This window comes from Agelaius phoeniceus, chromosome 2 (genome assembly GCF_051311805.1).
Source record: "Agelaius phoeniceus isolate bAgePho1 chromosome 2, bAgePho1.hap1, whole genome shotgun sequence".
Classification (NCBI taxonomy): domain Eukaryota; kingdom Metazoa; phylum Chordata; class Aves; order Passeriformes; family Icteridae; genus Agelaius; species Agelaius phoeniceus.
Genome location: NC_135266.1, coordinates 75,803,557 through 75,829,402, shown reverse-complemented (window position 1 = coordinate 75,829,402; position 25,846 = coordinate 75,803,557). Strand labels below are relative to the sequence as shown.

Genomic DNA, 25,846 nt, shown 5'->3' with positions numbered 1-25,846 from the left:
ATAGTTCCCTAGTGGCAAGTGTACCTTCAGCAAACCTCAGACATGACATTTTGGATCAAGAGGGCTGGAGGCAGGTCAGTGCAGCCTGAGGCACTCTCCCTGTGCATTTCACTGGGTACATTTTCATTACAGCTGGAACGTGAGCCTGTATTTCCTACAGCTCAAGTGAGTTAACTACTGGCAATACAGAAATTTCCATTTTCATGTTACTCTATTAATACTTATTTCTTCACACCAAGTGGAATGTCTTCAGAAGAAATCCAAGCCAGAGGCAGAGTGGTTCTCATCCTCACCACGGGAACTATTCCATGAATCAGATCTAGGATGATAACAAAGAAATTGAAAATACATGAAAAGGACCTCATTTATACAAAGACTAGATGTAAGACTTCATTTCTTCATTTAGGGAGTATTTTAAACTAATTCTAACACAAAGCAAAAAAAATGAAGTCACTGTATGAAATACTGAATTGCATCATTCCCACAGAAAATATAAAGAGGTGCCTCCTTTTAAAACAAGCAATTATAACTCTAAATAATGTTGGGAAGAAATGTCTGCTCTTTCCACAGAGACATTTCTGAGTACAGGGAGGAACCCTGAGGAAGGAGGCTGTCAAACAGGTTGAGTTACGCTGATAACCATGTCAGGTTCAGTTAGGTTTGATATTTTCCAAGTGTGTGATCAGTTGCTGAAGGCTTTGAAGTGGCAAGCGTGATGCAATTGAGTCTGAAATTCCTGCAGAGTTCCTGAACAGAAGGGGAGGTTTCTTTTCAAGCATGCGGGCACAACTTCTGACCTGTCTCCTCTCTCTCCCCATCAAACAGAATCTGTTTCAGGAGAGAGAGTGCAGTTAAGGTCACTGCTTTCAGACAGGTTCCTCAGTGCTTGGGAGGCAGGATGGTGATGTGGAAATGCTGCTGCATCCTTTTTCTCCCATTCTATTTGGTCACGGGGGCACGCAAATCCTGAGAGAAGGCTGTAAGACATCAAAGCCATTAGCAAGCACAACTGATAAGATTTGGTCCATCATGCTGATATATTTTCCACACATTCAGACCTGTCCACCTGATTATCAGATCCTCTGTTAGGAACTGAAAACCAGGAGTCACTGAGACATTAAATTTACCTAGGAAAAAAGAAGTGACAAGCATGAATCCATTCTCCCTACTTTTGGCAAAGTCTGTAGGATGTTTCTACAGATAAATCACAGGAGTCCTGACTCAAAGAGAAAATCAGCTGATGCTTTCACTCAGCATTGTTGTAACCATGCTGTTTTCTGAAGGCTGGTGAAACTTTTTGGGACTGTGTGTGGTCATAGAGCACTTGCAATTTGTGGTCAACCTGAAAAAAGCTCTCAGGAGATCTTATTCCCACAAGGCAACACAGGCTTTTGACTTTCCATCAGCATGAAGATCACCCAAACCAGTCATACTGTCTCATCTTGTTATGAGTCTCAGTAATAGTCACAATTCACAGTGCAGGGACATGTCACTTTGAGGGATGCTCATCTGGCTGCTTGTGGATCAGCAAACAAGAGGAGCAGAAAGACCTCTTCTGAGGTGCTTCGTTTCAGGTCCTGCTTCTGGTCCCATCCTTTCTCCTCTTCCTCCCCTGCTGGCAACTTTGGCCCTTTTCCCTGTTTGTGAGATTCTAGGCTAGAATTCTGCCCTGTCAGGCATTAGTGGGCTATAGCTGGTGAGGAGGAAAGGGACCGATGGAAATTTGAATGAGTGAGTTGTGAACCTGCCCTACTGGTGGCTGTTTGGCTGCCTTTCCTCTTTACAACTCCCTTGCTCTCTCCCACACTCTCTCAGATCTCTTTATTTCAACCCCCCTACAGCTCTGGTCTCCAGCATGTTCCTGCCAGAGCTCCTTCTGCCAAAGCATGGCTGACCATTTAGTCATGAATTTCTTTCATGCCCTGAGCTTTTCCACCTTTGTTCACCTACATCAAGCCCCAAGTCTTTCTTCCACCCACGGGAGTTTCTTCCACTCTCACAGCTATTCTTTGTGCCAGGATGATAAAGGTTGGGATCTTGTCACCACGCAGGCCCCCCTTGCAAGGCAACATCATACCCACAGCTCTGCATGACAGCTAACCTTAGACTAATTCCTAAACCTCAGACTGGTTACACTGGTGTCCCTGGGATTCTTTCCAACTGAACCAAATCAGTCGTTAAGTCCCATTCGAAAGCCTCCAATTCCAGCCTGATGAGTGGTCACAATAAAAGTATAAGGATTCCTTTCCATGCTCATTGCAGACACAATTCCTAATTTATTTATTTTTTTTTTTATCTGCAGGAGTAGGAGGGTGTTAGTGCATTTTCTTCCTGACTTTTTGCAGTAAAGTTACAAAGCCTTCATCCTGCATTTCTGACGTGGATTACTCCTACTTAAGTGTACAGTCTTAAATTGCATTCAATTTTTCTAAACTAATTATCTAAAACCTTAGCTTCATATAAACTTTTCAACATTTCATATGAAATAGAAAATAACAAGGGAGAACAAAATGGAAAAGTATGTTTTAATAGTGAGAAACATGATCTTATTATCAAAAATTGCCAGTGCTATTAATATTTAATAAAATAAGTCTTCATTCTAAAGTTTTCTCATTAAAATGGTGATTTTCTGCAAAACATTGCAGAAAGACTGCGTTTAAAGTCATAACTTTCAAAATGATGGTCATGAAATGGTTTTGAGGCATTAGCAACAGATGATATTAAGTTGTTATAGTGATAGAAGTTATGTGGTGACTTTGTGGAACTGAGTGACATCATGGTGACAGTTTGGGAACAGCTCCTTTGTTTATGAGCTTGGCTTGGAAGAAGAAAGAGAGATGAAGCTTTGCAAACTTAAAGCTTCTCTGTGCATAAAATGCCAAATATCCTAACTACTCTCTGACCAAATTTACAGGTGAAAGAAGATAAATATTTCAACAGTACTCCTTCAGGCCAATTTACTTTAATATCCCTTAGGAAAATAAAATTTATACCCATACAATAAGCTTGTACAAAGGGATAAATACCACATTTTAGTAAACTTGATATATCTAAAGGGTTTCCCAGTAGTTAGAAAACAGAAGTACTTTATAGGCAGAATAATATTTTTTTCTTTCATGGTATGAAGTCATCAATTGGAAAACTTTATCTTCTGTTTTTTAATTAGCTGTCTTTGATAAATGAAAAAAAAAAAGCCTATTTATTCAGTAAAATGATGTTAAGACAAAGAAATGTCCCTTTCTAGAACATCCTTTCTTATGTTCTTTGTTAGAAGAAAGAAGAGGAAAGAAAAAGATTTGCACATTTTCCAACCGTGGTATTGAAATTTTTATAGGGAATCAGCACAAGCCACTAAGCAATATTCCAGTCAGTGGGAAGACCAGTGTCAGCTCACAAAAAAGAAAAGAAAAGAAATGAAAAAAAATGCCAAACTCCACAGTTCCAGCTACCATTAATGTCAAACAGAGAATGGGCAATTGAAACAAAAAGAAAGGAAGAATTCTAACAGTATTCTCAAAACTGGACAGTACTTGGAGAAAGTCCTTGGAATGAGTCACAGAAAGGCTAAATCTTTTGTACTGAGCTGGTCCTAGTAGTCAAGCAGAAATCCAAATATCTTGTTAGAACGAATCCAGTGGGAGATTGATCCAAGGAAAGAGAGAGCATCTCCGGAAATGCCAAGAGTTGTGTACAAAGGCTTGAAGGGGACATACAGGCAGAGAAAGGTCATGGTACAGTGGAGAGAAGTAACAACAGCAGAAATCAAAGTTAGACAATTGTAAACAAAATTTTTACAGAAAGGTAAAAATGGTCAAACATGGAGACAAGCTGCTCAGAGGGACAGTGGAGGCTCCATTCTCAGGGGTAATTAAAAGTTGCTGGATGTGGTTCTGAGCAACCTGATCTAACACTATGTCCTAGCTCTCAGTGGGGGCTGGTACAGAAACTTGCAATGGCCTTGAGCTTCTTGCAAGTTAATTGATATTCTCTAAACATTTTTCAGTGGAGGACTGTTTCCTTCCTGTCACTGGCTCTTCAACATGGAGCAGCATTGTTCCTTGAATGGACAATCTAAAGAGAGATAGAAACAGTTGTGTTGTGGCCAAGCAGATCCTACGTAGTGAACTAAAGAGCAAAAGGCAGCAGAACTGGCTGACATGAGACTTTGGAGCCATTCTTAAAAGTATATTGCATAAGTGGGATTCTCTTTGCAACCAATGTGGCAGTAATGAGTCACAAAGATGAAGGAAGCAACAAGTTTCCTGGGACAGAAGGACAGGTTGCTGAGCAGGAGGTTTATGCTTAGCATGTGATACAGCATTGTGTGCTGGGAGATGATGTGGAGGGTGCAATTTAAGGTGCTGATCATACACAAAATTTAGGAGCCAACAGCACACCCACAGATCCTGATTTGTCCATCCCAGTGGGGAATTGGCATTCTTCACCAAGGATTATTCATATCTAGTAAATGGTTATTTTTAAAAGGATGAGACCATGTATTAAACAGTTGCTCCTTATAATGCCCAGCTTCCCCACAGCCCCTTTGCTCTCTTGGCTCCTTTCATGACCATATATTTCCCAAATCTCTTTCACTAAGAGAACCCAAATTTTGCAAGATCCATGTGTAGTTGCCTGAAATTCTACTGTCCATAGGCATACAGTTCCTTATATATAGGAAAAAGAAATAGTTTCATTTCTAAAAGACATTTAAGGAAAAGCATAGAGACAAAAGAATGGGGAGAGCAGCTATAGCAAAGTCCCAGCAGAGAAAAGGAGACGTGATAGATGCAGTGCTAAGGTGGTTATCATCGCTGAAGGGAGCAAACAGTTGTAGCAGAGTAAATGCAAACTGTTGCAAATTAATCATAGAATCATTTAGGCTGGAAAAGACCTTTAAGATTGGTGAGTCCAACTGCAAACCCAACACTTCCACCTAACACAAGTCCACCACTAAAATATAAAGCTCAAGAGGTTGCTGTTTTCTGGTGTTTATTTTGTAAAAACACATCATAATGGTGGGATTGCAAGGACATAAGCAGCATCTGCCAGCACACAAGATAATTCATACCATATAAAGATAACAGGGAAGAAACACTGGGGTGTAGGCTGGTCACTTGGTATCACAAGCTAATTTTTTGTGTGGTACATGCTGACTCCATCCCATGATACCCACCTACCACCTGGGGTGTTTATCTTCTTTTATCTTCTTGAGGCACTTACACCTTGATCGTTTATTAGCATGGACAATTTGGGCATTCCCAAATTGCTCTTTTCAGAGACTCACAGGGCTACAGTGAAGAGGGAAAAATTACAAGCATCTCACTGGAGGGCACATTTGTCACAGCCCACAGCACCTCCTGTGCTGGTGCTGGGCTTCCAAATGCCACTCAGAACTGATTTAAACCCTAACTTTTTTCAAGGTTAAATACAGCTACTTTCTGCATCCAGGAATTGGATTGTGTTTTTTTGCCTTTATGTGCTAGAATACTCTACCTTCTGAAATCTCCCATGTAGATATTTCTAGACCTTAATCAAGTTATGTTGTCAAGCTATGTTCTCTCAAATAAATTAAATTGATCTATTATTTAAATAGCTGATTGTACAGCATTTTTTTCAACCTGGAGCAGCTCTTGATCCATGCACCCTTGGGCTGTGTCAGCACAATGCTTTAATCAGCCATATTTCACATGAGACCACTTTGGCAGGGGGAAGGGAAACCTCTCTGCAGCTGTGAGAGACCCATCTACACGTGTGCAGTTGAAGACAGAAAGCTCTGCCTTGCCTGGATTTAGCTGCAGATCTGCCTGACCTCTCTTCAGGGACGTGGCAGGTTTGCTGTCCCAGCAATGACACAAATGAAGAGATGCTCCTCCCTGCTGCCACCCCTCCCTCCAAAAGCAGTCAAAGAGGGCAGTGCCCAGACCCCACCACAGCCACCAGCCTTGGACAGACCTCAGGGAAGAGAAGAATGAAGCCAAGCTCCCAGCCAGGACCCCTAGGACAGGTTTACCCGTCCAGAGCTGATCCTGGAGCAACTGGCCAAATCCCAAGGCAGCCACAGACTGTCAGAGGGAGGACAAGGTGGGATGAGAGCCCAACCACACTCGGCAGTGAGCTATTATCACATGCTGCAGTGAACATGTGGTGGCTTTTTCCCTGCCTACTCCTTGCGGGCCGACAACCTTGCTCTGGTAATTTCAGTGGGAAATGTGATGAGTAGGTGAATATGTCCCCTGAATTGGTATTTCGGGCAGAAAAGAATAATTTATGTATATTTGATAATTGGTGATGCATTTCTTAGTTTGATTTTTTTGGATAATTTCCTATGTACCCACACATACACAAAATAAAGGACAAAAAGTTTTTTGGCTGCTGTATTTCATTTATATTAGTAGCATGGTTGGTGGGTTGGAGAGGTTTTTTTTGCAAAATACATAGGCACTGCTAAAATTTACCAAACAGACTCCGTTTGAAATGAAATTTCTTGTATAGCCCTGGGAAAAATATTCCACAGGCACTAACAGTGCTGGCTGCCCCCAGACCACACCAGTAAATCTTGACATCAGCCTTTATTTAAAGGGAAAACCACACCTCAGTTACCCTTCTCTGTGTTTTGCTTCTGGAGATGAACTGCCCAGTATTATGGTGACAAAGCTGTCTGTCCATCTGTAACCCTCTTGGGTCACTTGGTGATGTTGTCAAACTTGGGTGCTGAGGTATGGGAAACCACTGTAGGGGAATACCTGAGAATTGATTTGGGCCATTCTTTCTGCTGCTGACATAAATATGCTCAGCTCTTGCAAGCCTATTTGTCCTTGAAGATTCTCATCACCTAAGAAACAGCACCTCTCAGGGCTGCAGAGGTTGATAGTAGTTACACTGGAGGTCAAATTTCAATAAGGAACAAGACAAAAATGTTAAATTTAAAAACTTTGTAGGTGTTTGGGTTTTGTTCTCATAAATACCTTGTTGGAATTTCCTTTAGTACTTGTTTAAAACAAGTTCTTACCTTTGCTCAGTCCCTATTATTTTCCTTCCTTCTCCAGTACAAAAAAAAAAAAAATCTGTATATTGGGTAAAACTTTTCCAGCTAGCCATTGTACCCAGGATTTGGGAAATCTAAACAGGACACTTCAATTTTACTACCCACCTCGCTATACTGGTTTAACAAATAATTTAAAATTTCAATTTGAACTCCAGGTTGAATATGACAAAGGAGCAGAGATAAGTCTAGAAAAAATATCTCTAATAAAAATACAGGATTAATAAGATCACTGTGGAATTTACATTGGAAAAACAAAGACATTGTCAGAAAAGCAGCTTGATGGGAAGATATTGGTTCACCTGAAAATATAGTCTCAAAGTTCCCTGTTTGTTTCTTTTCTGGTATTTATTTTTAGTTTTCACATTAAAATTAAGTCTCAACAATGCCATTGTGTCACATAAACTGTATCTGTCACAGCTCTGGAACCACTCACTCTTCTCAGACACTCATCCCAGGGCACTTCCATAGCCCAGGCCTTTGACAAGAAATATTCCATCAGGAAAATCTGCTTTGCAACTAACCTGAGCTGTTCCATTCTATCCTTCCAGTTTTATGATTTCCTTTTCCTCAGATGCACCACTAAATTTCTGAAGGTCTCACCACAGAAGTTCACCATTGTTTTTGGAGGAATGATTTCAGACAAAAATCCATTTATCTCAGTATCATAGAATCAGTTTGCATATCCAGTATAGTCACTTCTTAACAATGGGACTTGCTTCTTCCTTTCTTTTTTCATTCTCAAAGAGGCACTTTTGTTTTTTCCTTAGTAGACTTTGGATCTGAGCTAATGATGTTCTTCTGGTCATTTGATAGGGAAAGCGCTTTAAATTTCCTTAGGAATTACTAGTGTTAATTTGGTCTCTTCCTGATAGTATCTCTGAATTCTCTGACTGCCGTGGCTCTCCATCCTTTTGTTCTTTGCTGGTTCCACTTATAGAAACACAGCAATGGTGGGGAGGCTGTGAAGCAGATGGAAAACCTGCCACAGGATCCAGAATGCTTGTGCCATGCTGCACAAGACTAATAAAGGAAAGCAACAACCTCCTTCCCTCCTTTTGTGAATGAGTGTTGTAAATTGCTTAAAGAATCACCAGTAAAAGTATCAGTAAAAACAAGTTAATTATAAATAAAAGTGACAGCATGACAAAGTTCATTGGCAAGGTTCACTCTGCTGCTTACTAGATGGTTAAGCACAGTGAGAAAAAACAGCAAGAAGAAATCCAGGGTCAATCAATCCAAACCAAAATGAACCAAAATAAACCCAAAACCATCTTTGCGGAGATGGGGGAAAGGGGGGGGAGGTACAGGAAAAGAGTAAAGGATTCATATGGGATTTACAATAACACAACAGTAACATACTTACAGGCCTAACTTACTTACAAATCTAAAGTACTTAAGAATCCAGGAGAGCAGCAGGAAAAATCCAATTTTTCCCACTTTGGCTATAGCACATACACACTTGTATGCACACAGACACTGTGGTCCAGGAGAGTTCAAAGGGTCTCATTTTGGACTGCTGTGTATAGGGCCTCAAGAGAGCGAGCTCTAGTCATAAGGATCATCCTGGCCGCACTTCAGGTCGGCACCCTTTCTTTGAAAGTTTGAGAACAAAAATGTCATTCCACTTGGGTTGGTACTCAGGCAAAAAAATGTTTCTAAGGCTGTCCATTACAAAAAAAACAAGGGTGGGAGGTTGTTAGGCATCAGAAGTTCCTGAGAACAGAAGGTGTTTCTGAAAAGGTCAAGAGGAGCTCTTTCCAAGTACTGTTTATCACAGGCTGAGGCCTCACGAGCATCTCCCAGACCACAGAGTGGCCTGGGAGGAAAGGAGGGATGCACCACCACACCTCTCACCCATGAAAACCACCCAACAAAAATGTCACATGTGTCAGATCTGTAGCGTGCACCTGGGTAGGAGTACAGCAACACTTGAGACGAGCGTTCAACTGCATCACCCACAGGCTGAGGGGCAGCTCTTATCGTGTGGTCCATGGGGTCCATCTCCATCAGAACCTATATTCTCCTAAACCTCCTTTGGTTTATGTGCACACATAGACCTACACATTCCTGTCCATGTCTGCATCAACCGAAGAGCAGTAGAGATGCTGCTGAGCCTTCCAAGCTTCCCTTAGTGCAGGCAGTGGTGGGGATGCCATCAGGAGAAGGACCATGACCCTGATGCCATCTGTGCCATGCAGAAGGTTCTGCTGATGCCAAGGGAAGCTGGCAGATAAAGTCTGGAGGTTGTTCCTTCCCTTTGACACAGCAGATTCAGGAGAAGCTTTTCAAAGTCTGCTCCACTTACACTGTTTTTGTTTTTCCCCTAACCTCTTTCTGAACTCTTGTATAAAAAGCTGTGAACTGAAGTTCATAGAGCTTGATTTCTTTCTCAAAAGACTTTTGTTCTACAGGAAATAACTCTTTTCTACAAAAAGAATAAACATATGAACTAAGACTTAAAAATGCTCATGTATCAAAAGGGAGAATATGAAGAGGGCACAAGGCATTTATTTTCTGAATGGATTTGCTCAGCCTGAATAAAAGCTGGCATCTTTTAATAGACTGAATTTTCTTTTCTGGCAAACAGTCCAGCTAAACTGACAAGCCTCTGAGTATAGCCTCCTAAATAAACAGCCCTTTCTCCATCTTGCAGAAACATTGCAACTATTATAAACACTGAAGATGGAAAAACAATCTGAAGGAAGGGAAGCTGGCAGGCTCCAGGAAGAAGGAGGAGCTGGCACGTGCACTTTGATTCACAGGAAGGGTCCTTTTGTTATAAAAATGAAGTAGTTCAAGTGTTTGTGTTCACTCCTGCCTCTGAAAGAACTGCTACCAGAAAATATTTTGTTTTCAAGACAAAAAAATAGATTATCTACATCTTTTATATGAGGTCAACTATAAACCAGTACTTTATGTGACAATGCCTATTCGACATGACAGAAATGCTTTTTCTTGTATGTGAGACAGTTCAGAGGCTGGCAGTAACCCTTAGCTTGTCCTTTAGAAGTAAGAGCTCTCCTGCAAACCATTCTGGATTAGCCCACCCTTTTCCCTCTATATTTCTGAGCCAAAAGGTCTCTCCAGGTCCAACCTGTAAGAGAAAGAGTGTTAGTTCTTTTAACTGTAGTCTGCTCTGAGTGATTTAGAGAGCCATTAGTGCACCAGCCACCATCCCTGGAGCAGACCACATGCCAGTGCTCTGGGAGGTCTCTGCAGGGAGACCTGCACACATCTAAAAGCAGCTGTACTCTTGCCCAAGCCCTCTGAAGGTCTTGAAAAGTAGCACTCACACAGCCACACAACAAAAACTTTTTTTTTTAAATGTTTTCATTAGACTGGTCCCTTTTTGTCTCCTGCCCTCAGCTCTGAGATTTTATTGTGTATTAAAACCAATATGAAAGAATAGTAACACTTATCTATGTTTCCTTTCTTTTCTGTATTTTTTGCAATTCCTTAAGCTTTGGGGCAGTTGGAAGAGGACAACCACAGTTCAATAGGATGCTGAACCTCTCCTCCTCCCCCAGCTGCTCAGAATTGGCACAGGCTGACCCCTGGGATCCCAGGCTTAGGGACAATCACACTCCCCAGGGGTCTGTGCTGATACTGCCCACCATCTTGGTTTCACCTCCTGAGGTCTCAGGTCCTCTCCAGAAATCTTGAGGCTTATTCCCCAAGGAGGGATCACCAAGCAGATCTCAGTTCTGCAAGAGCTCAAAGCACTGGTGTTGCTCTTGCTGAGCACATCTGAACCCAGGCATGGTAAAATTAGTAATTCATCTCTTTACCTTTGCATATTCAATTTCCCCACTTTTTTCTGCTGCATTTTTACTTTCTTAATTGCTATCTTGATGCAATAGTGATGCATAAGATGCATACCGAAAGTGGAGCGACTAAACAAATGATCTGTCTTCACAGTACTTCTCCAAAATTCTCTTGGGTGGAGCAGTTTGCTGTTCTCAGAAACCACCTGAAGTCCTTCAACTAAAAAACTTTTGCATTAGTAGGATGTATATAAAATAGTAGCAATGTTTCCATTTCAAAGTCAGTTGAATACCTGAATCAATAGAAAAGCATATTGATCCTATAGAGCCAAAAAGAGAGGTGAGATGCTATCCATTCTGTAGCTGCCATCATTCTTGGCCTTCACCCATGTCCCTGGAATTCACTTACTGACTCAATCGCTGCAATCCAATTCCAGATGTGGTCCTTCTGTGTTGTTCTTTTGTCATTATAGCTAGCCTTGCCATGTTGGTTTTGCTCATCTGCCATGTAGGGGATGCTGGAAGGAGCTGCTCTAATGGAAAATCCAAAGCAATGCTGTATTGTTTCTTCTTGAGAAAGGGGAGGAGGCAGTGGAAGGCAGGCTCTGCCCACCCAGAATGCTCTGTCTGATGCCTCCTTTCCTCTCCATACCTCCTTGTCTCCCTACTTGTTAAGTATCACAGTTAACTCCTTTCAGCTGTCTTAATATCCACTATCAGAGCAGACTGTGTACTACCTGCTTCACCAGTGTAGTCCTCCTGCTGCCTCTTCTCCTTTGAACTACCCCTAACTGAATTCTGAACCTCAGACCTTTCCCAAAGTTTTGGATACAAAATGACCTTGAAATAATTTGAGACACAGCCACCTTGCCTTGCTTTGGTGAGATGACAAAATCCCCATTAGGGTGCCAGACCTTGGCTTTCTGAGGGGTTTTTAAGTTTGTTATTTCTCACTAGTGGGATCTCGCTGATATTCCTTGGGAGAAGGATTATATACAAAAAGTATGGCAGATAGGATAAAAGATGGAAAAGTCTGAGATGCAGCCCCAAGCAAAAGTCAAAGAACAATGAAGACCAGAGAATTTTATAACATAAATAGGAAAAATTTGTATTTATGTTCAAAACTAGGAATAGGTTGTGACCTCCTATCTATAAAGATATTCAAGAACAAGAGTTTTGCTTTATTTAACCAAAGCAATAGTCTGTCTGGACAGAAATTCTGTCTGTGTCTCCTAGCAGGTCCTTTTCAGAAAAGTGTACACATGTGCCACTAGGATCAGGCTTTCCTCTGCTGTAATCTCAGGGCACTAGGATGTCATTTGTCCCTAAAGGCCACAGCTCTCTCCACCTTTACTCCATTGGCGTGGCTGTCCTGCCGTCCCTGCAACCCATGATACACTCTTGCACCCCATACTTGTAACTCCTTCCTTGCTAGGAAAAGGCACTCCCTATATCCTATGATTGTTTGAACATTGCCGTCACTTCAGAAAATTGTTTTACTCACAAACACCTCTATGACAGAGGAAAAAAAAACCTTTGGAAATCTTTTTTTCACAGGCCTAGCACTGAGCAATAATAGTAGTAAGATGATGAGCTCATTTCACATAACCCTTAGAATAGTTATAAGAAGCAGGTAATGATTTTCTCCAGTACATTAAACAGGTGACTAGAAGATTGGCAATCCATTAACAGAATAACACACAATAGCTTTCTGTGGAAGAACATTTCATTTTTATCTTTCCTGGTTTGCAAACCAAAACTTTATAAAATGCTTTTCAAACTTCAATTTTCTCTTTCAAGTTCTCATTTCTGTAATCTCTACAGTAAGATAAATATTGGTCCGCAAAGAAGTATTCAAGTAGCTAAATTGACAGAGGAGCAAAATTAAAAATTTGCTTCTTCCTTTAACTCTTATATGCTCTGTGATGGGGCTATCCATCACAAGTGAGCTATCTCAGGATTGATCACAAGTCTGGCACAATGTAATTACTGAACCAAAAGCATTGTATTATATAGCATGAAATGAAATAGCAACTCTGCCTTCCACATTATGAACCCGTTGACTAATGATGGAGTGTTGCAATTAGAAAGTATGGAAGTAACAAGACAAGGTATTTCACAGTCTACTAATGTATAGAATAAAACTACTGATAGAGTGAAGCAGGGAAATTAAAACCAATAAAACTGGAAGAGAAAATAACAATGGCATTCTTAATAATCTGTAAAAGGAGAGGATGGAAGCGTCCTCTAAAGCAGGTCAAGTTTACAAGGATTATGCGCAGCATCTGAAAAGGGCTTCTTCTGGTCTTCTGTCAGGTGACCTATTTTTTTTCCTAGTACGTTTTGTGATGGCTGAGAACTGTTGAATTCATTGGCATCATGTGACATAGCATCAGGAGACTTTGCTTGAAGAGACTAGAGAGAAAAACCCAAAGAGGTGTGGGCAAGAGCTCCCATTGTCCATAGCTCCCTCCCCAACTCCCATATGATGCTGTCTGAATGGCAAAAGGCTGATCACTGTGTCACTGCTCGATCACCTGGGGCACAAGCCAAGAGCACAAGTGGCATAAGTAGTGCTTTGGAAATCATGGGTTTGGTACAAATTGGCACACAAAACCAAACCAAACCAAAACAAACAAATAAACAAACAAAAAAAACCCAAAGAAAAAAAAAGGAAAAGATGAAGTACTACAAGTTACCCCAAGCCCATACTAAAGGTGTTCTTCACTCCTTGTATTTGCATCTTCAAATAAGCTGATTATCTGGAAACAAAAAAAAACAGGTGGGAATTCATTAAAAAATGCAATCATTTTTCTTTTCTTCTCTTTTTTCCTTTTTTTTTTTGAACTTGGATTAAAATCTTTCCATAGTCCTAATACCAATTACAAACATTCTGAGCCCCTGATGCAAAACAAACCCATTATCCTACAGAATAATCCAGCCTACTTAAATTTCATCTTAATGTTAGCTGCAAACTTCAACAGTGTCTGAGTGATGCAGGTATTCAGACTTATAGTGATACACAGAAAAGAAAATGAGAAAGAAAAGAGAAAAAATTAAAAGCAAAAGGAAAAAGACAAAAGAAAGGAGGAAAAAGATAAAAGAAAAGAGAAAAAAGGTGAATACTATTGCATGTGGTGACATTTTCTGATACAGTCTGGCTTAAATTCACTAATAGTTTCAGCAACAACAGAGAAAAATTAGTCTTTCCTCCTCTCTCTTCTCCCACCTATCACTTCTGTCAAGGCTCCTGACTGACAGAGAGTAGGATTTTTGAGGGTATTTTTGTGTTTGTAAAATATCAGCCCTAGGTCTGACTCCATCTCCTTGGAGCACTCTGTGCCTTTCTGCAGGGAGCTTTTGGGGGCGAATGAGCCAGAGAGGTTACTCATCACTGATGCTCTTTTGTGGTAATTGCATGAACAGTTCTGTGAAAAGGTGAACAAATATAAATTATGGGCTTCTGTTCCCACTTGCAAGGGGGCTTTTAGAAACTCCTCCTCGCTGGCTGATAATTCCCTGGGTAGTAAAAATACCTTGAGGTGATAAGGATACAAATGCTTATGAAATCCTAACCATCTCTTGTTCATCTTAATAAACTAATATTTTATACCTTTTGTATGTTGCTTGCAGCACCTCTTTTTGTGCAATGAAAGTTGCTCAAAATGTCCTAGAAATAACATAAGACCACTGACTCAAGGAAAGGAAGTTGTCTTTGAATCCTACTGTGCTCTGTCAGCTGTGTCTGTTGGGACACTGCTCATCCTGGGCTGTTCTTGGGGACTGCATTTACAACATTTACCCCATGATCAATGTTGGTAGAACAATGAGCTCATGTGCATGTCCTAACCTGGGTGACATTTACAGGGTCGAAACCTTGACCTTAGGCTTCACCATCAGGATCACAGGTTGGTAAATCAAGCAATTAAAGTTTAAGGGATTGCAGATTAGTATTTAAATATATGACATTTTAATTCAAATTATCACAAAATGACTGCATTTTCATTATGAAAAAAGCAAGCTATAAAATAGACAAATTAAACTCTGTAATTTTCTCTAAATTTTATGTTGAAACTGTATTTTCAATGATTTATCTCAATACTTAATTTCATCATTCAATATTTTCCAAGACGTTTTCTATAACCAAAAGATGTATCATTTCCCTAGGAGGCTGAACAGTTGTTAGTAAAAATAATTACTTACACACAGCTCTATTAACATTTGGAAAAGTGTTCAAATTTCTGAAACAATTAAGAATTCAGAGATGGTTCAGATTTATCTACCTATTTTTCCCTAAAACCTTTCATGCTTTTGGGGTACACTTCTGAAGTCATTAAATGTAAAATACAAATCATTATCCTAATGGAAAAATGGAGTAATTCATGAAGACAGAGGTGCTGGTATCAAGCAACAGCTCAACTACCTGTCAAAACAGGAGCCAGAATGCACATCTGCTCCACCCTGGCAAGACACGTCTTCCAGGTAAGATTATAGGAATGTTCTCTCTCTCCTGGTTTGGTCCTTCTGGGCATTACCTCTTGTAGATCTGGCAATGTTGCTCCTTGTTCCTACTCTGACCCTGTTTGGCAGTCAGAATAGTTATCTAGAAAGCTGGTCACCTCAGGGCACACAATCACAAAATCCATGCTATCCCACTATCTTGGTCAATGTCCTATGCACTAGACACCTGACTAACTCCGTGAATTCTGCCTCTTTCATGCTTTAAAAGGAAAAGATTTTCTCCAAATCACAGAAAGTTACTTTAATATCAATTTGCATGATGCATACCAGGGAGCTGCCAATTTGTCCCTTTGTTTTGGTATATTGGATTTGTGAGGTAATGTGTTGGTAGAAGGAGGGGCTACAGGGGTGGTTTCTGAGAAAAGCTGCCAAAAGTTGTCCACATGTCCAACAGAGCCAGTCCCTGGGGCTCCAAGATGGACTTGCCCCTGGCCATGGCCAAGTCCATCAGTGATGGTGCTAGTGACACCGGGATAATGTATTTAACAAGAGGGAAATGCACAGAAGCAAATGCAGCCAGAGAAGAATGACAATATCCAAGCAAAAAAGCCCTGGACACCAAGGTCAATGCACAAGGAGGGGCAGGAGGTGCCTCAGGTGCTGGAGCTGAGGTGCCTCTGCAGCCCATGGAGCGGCAGCTGTGCCCCTGCAGCCCATGGGGGAGCAGATCCACCTGCAGCCCATGGAGGAGCCCATGCTGAAGCACATGGAGACATCTGAAGGAACAGGCTCCCTGCAGGACCTGTGGAGAGAGAGGAGCTCACACTGGAGAAGGTTTGCTAGCAGGACTTGAGACTCCACAGGGCAGCCACATTGGAGCAGCCTGTCCCTCAAGGACTGCACCCTGTAGGAACCACACCAGAACACTTCAGTACGAACTGCTGCCTGTGGGAAGGACTCCTGTTACAAAAATCCATGGAGGACTGTCTCCCATGTGAAGAGACCCATGCTGGAGCAGGGGAAGAGTGTGAGGATTCCTCCCCTTGAGGAAGGAGGGGAAGAGACAGCATGTGCTGAAGTGACAGCAGTCCCCATTCCCCATCCTCCTGCACCCCTTGCAGGGAGAGGCAGAGAAAACCAGGAGTGAAGTTAAGCCTGGGAAGAAGGGAATGCTGTGCGAAAGGTGGTTAAAGATTTGGTTTTATTTCTCATTACTCTACTCTTAACTGATTGATAGCAAACTAATTTCCTCAAGTCGAGCCAGTTTGCCCATGACTGTAATTGCTGAGTGATCTCTCCCTGCTCTTATCTCCACCCATGAATCTTTTGTTATATTGTCTCTCTCGTCCAGCTGAAGAGTGATGGAGCAATATTGGTGGGCACCTGGCGTCCCATTGAGGTCAGCCCACCACATTTGGAAAGAAAAAACTCAGGGAAACTTTCCCCAGGGCATTTTTATCTAACTGGTTAGTATCTCCTTCCTTCTTCCTTTCTCAAGTAAGTCCCAGGTGATTTAAGTCCAGCTCTGAGGTGCCTAATCTTTCTGACTGACTACACAGGGAATATAGGCACCAGCAACTCTGGGGTGCTGCAGTGTTCAGTATCCAGGTTTCTCTTCAGATGTAGCTTAGCTTCTCTGTGAAGAAAGCCTCAAGAGCCATTTTGGAGTGTAGTAGTCAAATTTATTTCCACTGTAGAATCACACTTGTTTCAGTAATAAAAAAATAATCTTTGCAGAATAAAAGTAAACCTGTAGTGGTATAAATATTATTTACTTGCACACAAATTCACCTAAGTCACTCAACATATGTTTAGACTTAGTATTCCCACAGTTCTACATTTCCAATGGAGTTAACACAACGGTTACTTGCAGAAAGATGAGAAAGGTGAAGTCTGGCTCAGTTGGGATTTAAACATATATGAAATAATAGAAAGCTTCCTTCCTTGGCTTTTTCTTTTTTCTTTTTTTTTTTTTTGTTATATGACTACACTGCCTATGAGAAATACTAACAGCCTTCAGCACTGACCATTTCTGCTTGTCTAATTAAAATACATTACATAGAGAGCAACAGAAGCCTCTTCTGGCTGCCTTGCAGATGTGACTTTGGCACTGGCCAGGCAGAACCAGTAATGAGTGCAGAAGTGTTCAAGCTCAGAGGTTCTTAGGCTGAGCTCAGTCTCCATTTCTGAGATTCCTATCACCAGCTACTGCCTTCCAAGAACAAACAAGGTCTAGCAAGTTCCTACAGGGGGTCATCACAGACTCATTAGACAGCATGTCTGATGAATCAGTAAATCCCTGTGCTATCCTAACACAGGTGCTTTACTCCATACAGCATTACTAATGGCGAGGTGAAACCAACAGGCCAGCTCATATTATGTATGGCTGATGTGTAACTTTGCCTAATATAAATATGTCAACCAAAAAAAAAACCACCATAAAAACTCAAACCTATCTTCTGCACTCCCATTCAGTTCAAGCCATGGAACAACAGTAAACACAACTGCAACGAATTTAACTTGCACTTTAACTTCTAGATAACTCTTCAACTGTTTTTCCCAATTATGGGGGTGGAGAAAAAAAAGGGGGGGAGGGAATAAAATTTAATGAATTGCTCTCATAATGACTCTGTATTCCTGTTTTCTGCCGAAATGATACTTCTTTACCATATAGGCTATTGTCAGTACCATGTCCTCACAGCAAGCTGATTTATTCCGATCCTTCCTTCCTGTTAGTACGGTGACAAAAGTACAAGGTTCAGCCTGGACTCTTCTCAAGGCCTCTGTGAGAGGAGGACACCGAACTAATACAGCACAATACTGAAGACAAGAGAACATAACACGTAAGTTCTGATACACTGAAAAGCAATTTCACACGTAAGATCATTTATGTAGGCACACTGACATATTGAGCACCATTTTTTTTCAATTTAACATCAACATTCAACTCTGAACAGAAGAATGTTAAGCCTCTAGGACACTTTCAGTATCAAGGAAAGAACTACTTCTAATTTAGAAACATCGAAACACTAACGTTGACACCTTAGCTGAGATGTTCACTGCAAGTGACCCTCTCTCTGAATTCGAAGGCGCTCCTTCTCCACTTGCAGGCGCTCCTTCTCAATCTGCAGCTTCTCTGACTCAAACTTTAGGAACTGCAGCCTCTCTTTCTCTAACTGCAAACGTTCTTTTTCAAGTTTTAACTTTTCAGTTTCTAGATCCAGAGGCTGCATGATGGGTTTTTCAGTTTGGGTGAGGTCATTTTCCAGGGCAGGTTTTTCAGCATGCAGAGTCTCTAGCCTGAGTTTCTCCCACTCTATCTGAAGTCGCTCCTTCTCAATCTGCAGGCGCTCACGCTCCAAGTCAACGTGGCGCAACCGCTCCTTCTCAATCTGCAGGCGCTCCTTCTCCACTTGCAACCTTTCGGCTTCGATGTCCAGTCGCTGCTTCTCCAACTCCACCTTTTGCTTCTCCAGATTTATAAGCAAGTGAGAATCTTCATAGGCTAGCCTAGCTTGAGAAGAGCTCAGATTTCCAAACTCTTCCATGTGGGGGAAGTCTGGTAGGTCATTTTCCTTTTTTGAATCTGGTAGAACTGATGACAATATTTCTTCTTCTTCCTCAATAGGAAACTGCAGAGAGGAATGCGACAGACAAGAATTACATTCCAGTCTTTATGCCAGAACAAATTTGTTATGTATAACTTGACTGAAAAGAACACAGTGCATTTTTTTCATCATCTTTAAAGCAATTCAGAAGTGTTTAACTTATATGTTGTAAAATAACCATGCTACGTCAGAAGATTTTTTTTATCATTACAAGAAGAGAAACAGGCTTTATCTGCAAGTTAATATCTGGTAATGAAAAATGGAAAATCTTGTCAGTGAACATACAAAAACATCCATAAAATATAGAAGAGTAGTTATTACAGATAATTCAGAACAACTGATAAAAAACTGGATCTAGAAGACCATATGTTGTTCTTACCTTTCATAGAGCTGAGTGACATTTATGTAAGCCACCAGCAGGCATTTGTTGTGACTAATTATTTATCAGAGCAGATGGATCTATAGGCTATGTGTTATGTAAGCTAGCCTAACCTTCAATAACTTGGGCTATTCCATTCCTAAAAAACATTTAACACTGACATTTTTCACATGCTCCTAACTCTCCCAACTCTATTAAGTGGGTCAATAAGCAGGACTTGTTTAACCATTTTGTATTATCACATTTGCTGTAAAGCTATTTGTGGCACATGATGAGGTGGTGAAGACCACTGCTTTCAGCAGACTGTAACATTTTGTGTATTATCACAGCCCTTACAAATTCATAGCACAAAAGAGATAAACTGTCTCCCAATATGAGGAAGGCAAGTGTTCAGAAAAACTTAAGGACTAGGAGAGCCACTGCCAGTCTTCTAGCATTAGAGAAGACATACACTGTTCCTTCAGCACTGTCTGACAGCAGGTCTCACTACCATCTAACAGCTTACACTGGTTTTCTCCCAGCATACATATCACAGGAGTTAAGACAGGAGTTGCCTCCCCACTCCTCCCACTCAAAAAAAAAATAACCCAACAAAAAATCTCCCCCCAAAAAAACCTAAAGCAATAAAATACCCCACACAAAATTCTTTGAGTACCCCTTCTGGAAAAGGGAACAGCAAAACTATCCCAACATTTGACTGTACTCCAGCTGGTTGCCTATCCCAAGATGGTCACAGTATTACTAGGAGTATCAACTTGTCTATAGAATCCACGACTGCTTGCCAAATTCACACTAAAATTCTGACAGAGAGGAAAGGCTGACTGACTAATTACTAATTCAAATAATGTTTTTATCTCCTGTAGGTTCATTTCAAAAAATGCAAGCAGTATCCTATTTCCTTCTGTATTCTATTTCTTTCTGTACCTGCAGGTTCTTTCTGTACCTGTTAAAGATGAGAACTTCTCTGTTCATCCATCGAGGCATTCTGAATACTAAAATGACCAGTTTCCTTCAACAGAGTATTTTCCTTGCGTTGACGCAACTAATTCTTATTTGTGGCACATGCAAATGGAAAATACATGTGCAAAGACATACTCAAAGTTTAGGGATACCAAATCAGTAATCAACATCCAAGACCTTACAGACAATTCCAAGTTGCTAGATTTGAATACCATGTCTCTGAATTATATTTATTTCTACAGTTTAATTCACACGTTCAGAAAAAAACAGAAACAGATGCTATGAAGAAACACAGTAAAACGCCTTATGCTGAAATGAAGCAAAGGCCATATTGCACATAGCTCATGTATATCAGTCACTCACTTCAAAATTCTGCGGGTCTTCCTCTTCCTCTTCCACTTTGATTTCTGTTAAAGATCCCCCGGCTTCTCTGAAGTCAGTGATATTTTGCCACTCAAAACTAGATTCAATTGCAAATCCCATTTTCTCATCCATGTCTTCATTGAGAGAGTCATCTAAATTGGATGAAGGAAGGTGAAACCCAGCACCTACTACTTTGATGTTTGCATTCAGACGTTTTCTCTTCATGAGTGCTCTCCAGTCAAGGTATCGCCTTTTCACTTCTGTCCCTGTTCTCTGCTCTCCTTCACCTACAGCATTGACACACTCTGCTATTTCCTCCCAAGCTTTCCGTTTCATCTCATTAATTGTTGTATTAAGTTGCTTCGAAAAGAGTACTTCTCTCCTTTTTCTGATTTCCTTAAGGAGAGTTTGAGTTTCCTGAACACTAAAATTGCTTTTTCTTTTTCTTTTTAACTGTTTCATTTTTTCCAGACTTAACCTAGTAATTTCACCAAGCAGACCACAGAGATAATCTGACACTAATCAGCCACTAATACAAATAAATTTAAAAGCAAATGAAAGCAGAGCTCAGTTCTCATGAAGTGAATTTTCTCTTCACTTTGTTGTATTTTTCTATTTGTCAGGCTTCCTAAGAGAAAAAGAGCAAACAAGATAAATCTCCAAGGTATACACCAGATATTTTCATTTAACAACTTGACTCCTAAGTCATCATTTAAGGAATGCATATTTTGAACTAACTGTTTATTTGATAAAGGAAAACCATTTTGCTAAACTTTCAATACAAAGTAGTCATAGATACTTTCTCTAATCTCCTATAAATCATAAAACCATGGATATATTAATATATCCATATCACAAACTGCTAAGGTTGATTTGGTATTTCCATTACAAAACTACAGATATTTTCCTTCAGCTCTTAAGAGTTTTGTCAGTCGGGATTTCCTTAAGACTGAAATTTGACACATGCATTTCAGTTTGAACGCTCAACTACTTACAAAAGAAGCTAAAATTGTTATATCATTACTTCAAACATATGAAATGTTTAGGGTACTGAAATTTTTGAGACACATTTTAAATAAGAAAACATTTTCATAAAAAAAAGTAAATTAATATGAAAAGTTGACATTTTCAAAGTTCTTCTAACTTAACATAATCATAAATAAAAGAACTGGAGCAATCCTGTTGAATGTCACAAAATAACTACTAGTTAAAACAAATGTCATTCATTAGAGACATTTTAACAGGAAATACATTTAAGTCCCTATATGCCCATGGTAAAACCCTCCTGCATCCTTCCCATGCTGCTGAACATCTCCTGTCAGATACCATGGCAGCTCTACAGGTCAGCCAGTGCTCTACCCTCAGCACCAGCTGGGCCTGTGCCTGATGGTGAAGAGAATACAAACCCCCCTAATTCACCTGACAGACTGTGTGCAACTCTGCAGAGAAGTGGAGAGTGAGGGGACTATTAACACAGTAATGAATATTATTACTGCATTAATAACAGATTATATTAAAAAAAAAAACCAAAACAACCCACCAAATCGTGGAAGAAAAGACTACGAATCAAAAATGGCTCTTGCTCACAGACTGCTTGGCAATAGGTTCAATTTAGGATTATTTTGAACAGACTTTTGTACCATGTTACCTACCACTGCAGGTAGGTTTAAAAGGCTTTAAGTCAAGTGGGCCAGGGACTCACTATACACTACATGCAGCTTCTAGCTGCTGTTTGTTCACTGTTCATGCAGTAGAGACATCGGTCCACCTGAAGGGAAATGGCTTCCAGATTATAGATTCAATTGTTACTAACTAAAGGACTTAATTCTTAAATAACTCCCTCCCACCTATACAGGATTCTTAAATTACTAAGTATTTTTCCTCCTATTGTTCTCCCTAAACTTGATTAAAGCATACACATCAGCACACTGCACTACAACTCCCCACCTGGGGAATAAGGTCTCATAGTTTAGACATTGTTCTTCATCTCTGATATACTATTGACTGTAAGTAAGTGGCTCACTTGCAGTTTTCCACATCCATGTTTTCTTTCATAGCAAACAAACACAGAAAAACAAACAGAAAATAAACTGGGTTTCCAAATTTTCATCAGCTTCCAAACATAATTGTACATCAACATGGAAAATGCTGACAGGTAAGCTTTCTCCTTAGCTCTAGAGAAGGCTGAGAGTTAAAACATGCAAATGTTTTAAATGACCCTGTGGGCCAGCCCCCTGCTCCTTGCACCAGTGCCCTGCATCACTTGACTGATCTCCCCAGCCATGCTTTGTTAAATGTCTATTCTGTTTTGGATTTTATGCCATAAGCCAAGGACATGACCTTTAAGAACTACAATACTAACTTGGAAACTACTGGCATCAAATTCCTTTACTAGGTGAAGTTTTCTTTTAGACTTTTAAATAAAACTTTTGCTAGAACACATCTGATACAAACCCCTGACTTTCCCAGTGAAACATCAGCAAAACATATTTTTTAAAACTCATGACTATCAACTTCCAACTGATACGGACATCCTGCCTCTTTAACTCTTTCCTTTTTGAAAGCATATTGCTTTGTTAAGGACAATTCCTTTCTAATTAATATAAGTTGAGTTAGTGAATTGTCTTAACAGTATATTTACTCCCAAAGATGGCTCTGTGTATCTATCTGATGTATTAACTAAAAAACATTATTATCTAACAAAAGCTGAGGTTTGGGATATTCAGTTTTTAACCACTGCCAGATGGTCTCCAGGATATTACTCTTTAATGAGGAAAAATGAGCTGTTACATACTCAAAGTACCTAAGAGATGGGAATGTAAATAAGCTAGGATTTGTACACCTTCTAGATAGGTACAGGAAAAAAACCCACCAATATTCCAAACCTTAGCAGCTGGGATAGCATTACTGCTCATCCTAGTAGCTGGGACAATGCTATGTTTTGGACTAGTCTGCCAATAACGTTGGCAACACACCAATGTGTTGGTTGTGCTTAAGCAGTGCATACTTTAAACCAATGACTTTTCAGTTTCCCATGCTCTGCCAGTGAGGAGGTGCACAAGAAGCTGGGGAGAACTGCAATGCAAAATGCATACTTTGACAGTTTGGGTAGAAACATGAAGTGCTGGCTAAAAAACCCAATTCTGATGACAACATAAAGACTTCAATGTCTTCCAGAAAAGACAGCAAGATGGAGCTTTGACTTTGGGCCTGTCAGGCCAAAAGCAACCTGTGCTCAAGAAGGCTCTCATCACTGCACAAAAGAAATACAAACTGTTGGGGTTCAAAAGAAACAAGTACTGTAAAACTAAGCTGGAAACTCCACAAACAGACAGAATATGCATACACTGAGTACCTCTGGCATAGTTAAAGACAGAAGCATCCTCATTCTGCCTCTACATTTTCTGTCTCTTTTGTTCACACTTTTATTGTCTGACCACATGTTGGACCAACAAAAAAAAAATTAGTAAAGGCACCAAACAAACAATGAGGCAAACAAAAAAATCCATGCATTCACCAGGAGTGGAAGACTGTTGCTAGCATCAAACTTGAATTTTATGAAAATCATTACTTTTTACAAAAGATGATGTCTTGATTAAAAAAACCAAACTTTTAGGGCTTATGCTTGAATAAAAAGAAAAATCAAATTACAAGGACCTACTATCACTAAGTTTTCTTAAACAAAATTAGGGTCTTGAATATCTTCTGCTTAAGACTTTCTAGAAAACTTTTTTGTGATTCCTAAGAGACGGCTACACTGGCTTGGAGCAACTTATGCTTTTGTACAAAGGATTTTACTACAGAAGCATCTGGACGCTGCATAACACATCACCCAACACAGCCCTGGAAGAAGCCTGCGTACACAAACGAAAAAGCAGCAAAGAAGGGAACCAACAGCACCGAAAAGGACAATTCAACGAAGCAGGGAGAAAGCGCGGAAGATGGGAAGCAGCTGAGGATTGAGGCAATTGAAGGCACAGACGTATCAGGCCGCAGCTCCCGTTCCCCCGGACGAGCCACGGCCACGCAGGGAACAGGAGGCCTGGTCCCCGCGCGGGAAGCGCTCTGGGAGGCGTCAGGGCGGGCTCGGCCGCGGCTCCAGGCTCAGCGCGGTCCCACCCAGAGCGCTGCAGGCAAAGCAAGGCGGCAACAAAGGGAGGCGGGGGCACGGCGGGCTGCCCGGCCAGCACAGCCCGAGGCCCCGGGAGCAGACGGGCCCGTGGGCCCTGCCGCAAGCCAGGGCCTCTCCGGCCGGCGGGGCCCTGCGACTTTCCCGGGAGAAGGAGAAATAGGAACGGGACCTCCCCGTGGGGAGATAAGACGGCGGGCAATTGCCTCATCCCCCCCAGGGGCCGAGGGCGACGAGCCCCACCGCTGTACCCCCCGAGGGCGGCGGGGGCTGCCCCCACGCCGCGGGGGGAGCGGCCGCCCCATCCCTGGGCCGGTCCCGCCGCCCGCCCCGCCCGGTCCCCGGGGGCCGCGCGCGCGACTCACCTGCGCCCGGCGCTCCCCTCCGGGCCGCCGGCCCTTTAACGGCCACCGCCCTCCCATTGGGCGAGCTGCCTGCCTGTCACTCGTCTCCGCACGCCTATTGGTGCTCCGTGTCCGCCACTTCCCCCGCCCCGCCCTGCCGCGCCAGGCGGGCCGGAATCCCCAACGCGCCTCCGCCGGCGGGGCCGCGCCGCGCGCAGCCGCCGGGCAGCCATTGGCTGCAGCCGCCGCTTGTCTTCGCCAGCCGTGCCGATGATTGGCTGCGGGCTGTGGCGGCCCGCCCCCCTCAGCCGGGGACCCTCCGCGGGGTGGGTGTGGTACTGCCGCTTCGCCGGAGGGCGCGGCCCGGGGTGGGGCCCGGCGCCTTTGGGCGGTGGCCTGCGTGGAAAGAAGGAGGGAGGGAAGGAGGGAGACACGGGGGGAGGCCGACTGTGTGGGATAACCGTGCACAAGCCACCGGTGTGGCCGCCAGGTTTATGATGCTGCTGCCCAGAGCGAGCGCGCGGCAACCGGCTGTTCGTCCTGAACTGCGCGGTTTGTGATTAAAATTGAGAAATGACGTCTATCACATCCTGTAATAAAAGAAATAAAAGTATTTTTCGGGAAACGCTGCACCACGCCATTGATGTGGTTCAATATACACATAAATCTCTTTCCTGGAGCTCTCGGGCTTGGGGCTCCTCGTCCCCTCCACCACACAAGATGTGTCTGGTCCTTTACTTCTGTGTTAGGTCCTGGCGCCTTAACGATGTAACCCCTACTTTTTCGAAGTTTG

General features: G+C 41.8%; 1 protein-coding gene and 1 long non-coding RNA gene across 4 annotated transcripts; both read right to left on the bottom strand.

Moving 5' to 3' along the window:
- Window positions 1-12,517: 12,517 nt before the first annotated feature.
- Window positions 12,518-14,744, bottom strand: LOC143693473 (uncharacterized). Its single transcript, XR_013181175.1, has 2 exons — window positions 13,509-14,744; window positions 12,518-13,224 (listed from the first exon to the last, which is right to left on the bottom strand). It is a non-coding gene; the product is annotated as an uncharacterized LOC143693473 (long non-coding RNA).
- A 2,186-nt stretch (window positions 14,745-16,930) lies between these two features.
- MSANTD4 (Myb/SANT DNA binding domain containing 4 with coiled-coils) lies at window positions 16,931-25,198 on the bottom strand. Of its 3 annotated transcripts, none has more exons than XM_054654616.2 (3): window positions 25,075-25,198; window positions 20,581-21,208; window positions 16,931-18,902 (listed from the first exon to the last, which is right to left on the bottom strand). In XM_054654616.2, exons 2-3 carry the CDS (start codon window positions 21,040-21,042, stop codon window positions 18,327-18,329), a joined length of 1,038 nt encoding a protein of 345 aa, XP_054510591.1. In that variant the 5' UTR covers window positions 21,043-21,208; window positions 25,075-25,198; the 3' UTR covers window positions 16,931-18,326. The 3 variants fall into 3 exon arrangements, with proteins under 3 accessions (XP_054510591.1, XP_077030061.1, XP_054510590.1); XM_077173946.1 differs by lacking the exon at window positions 25,075-25,198 and adding an exon at window positions 23,588-24,454; XM_054654615.2 differs by lacking the exon at window positions 25,075-25,198 and having other exon boundaries at window positions 20,581-24,454.
- Between the last annotated feature and the right edge of the window lie 648 nt (window positions 25,199-25,846).

Coding starts and splice junctions, on each gene's coding strand:
- MSANTD4 (XM_054654616.2), bottom strand. CDS start 21,042: ATGAAACAGTTAAAAAGAAAAAGAAAAAGCAATTTTAGTGTTCAGGAA. Junction 18,903..20,580: donor AAGACCCGCAGAATTTTGAA/GTGAGTGACTGA, acceptor TCCTCTCTGCAG/TTTCCTATTGAGGAAGAAGA.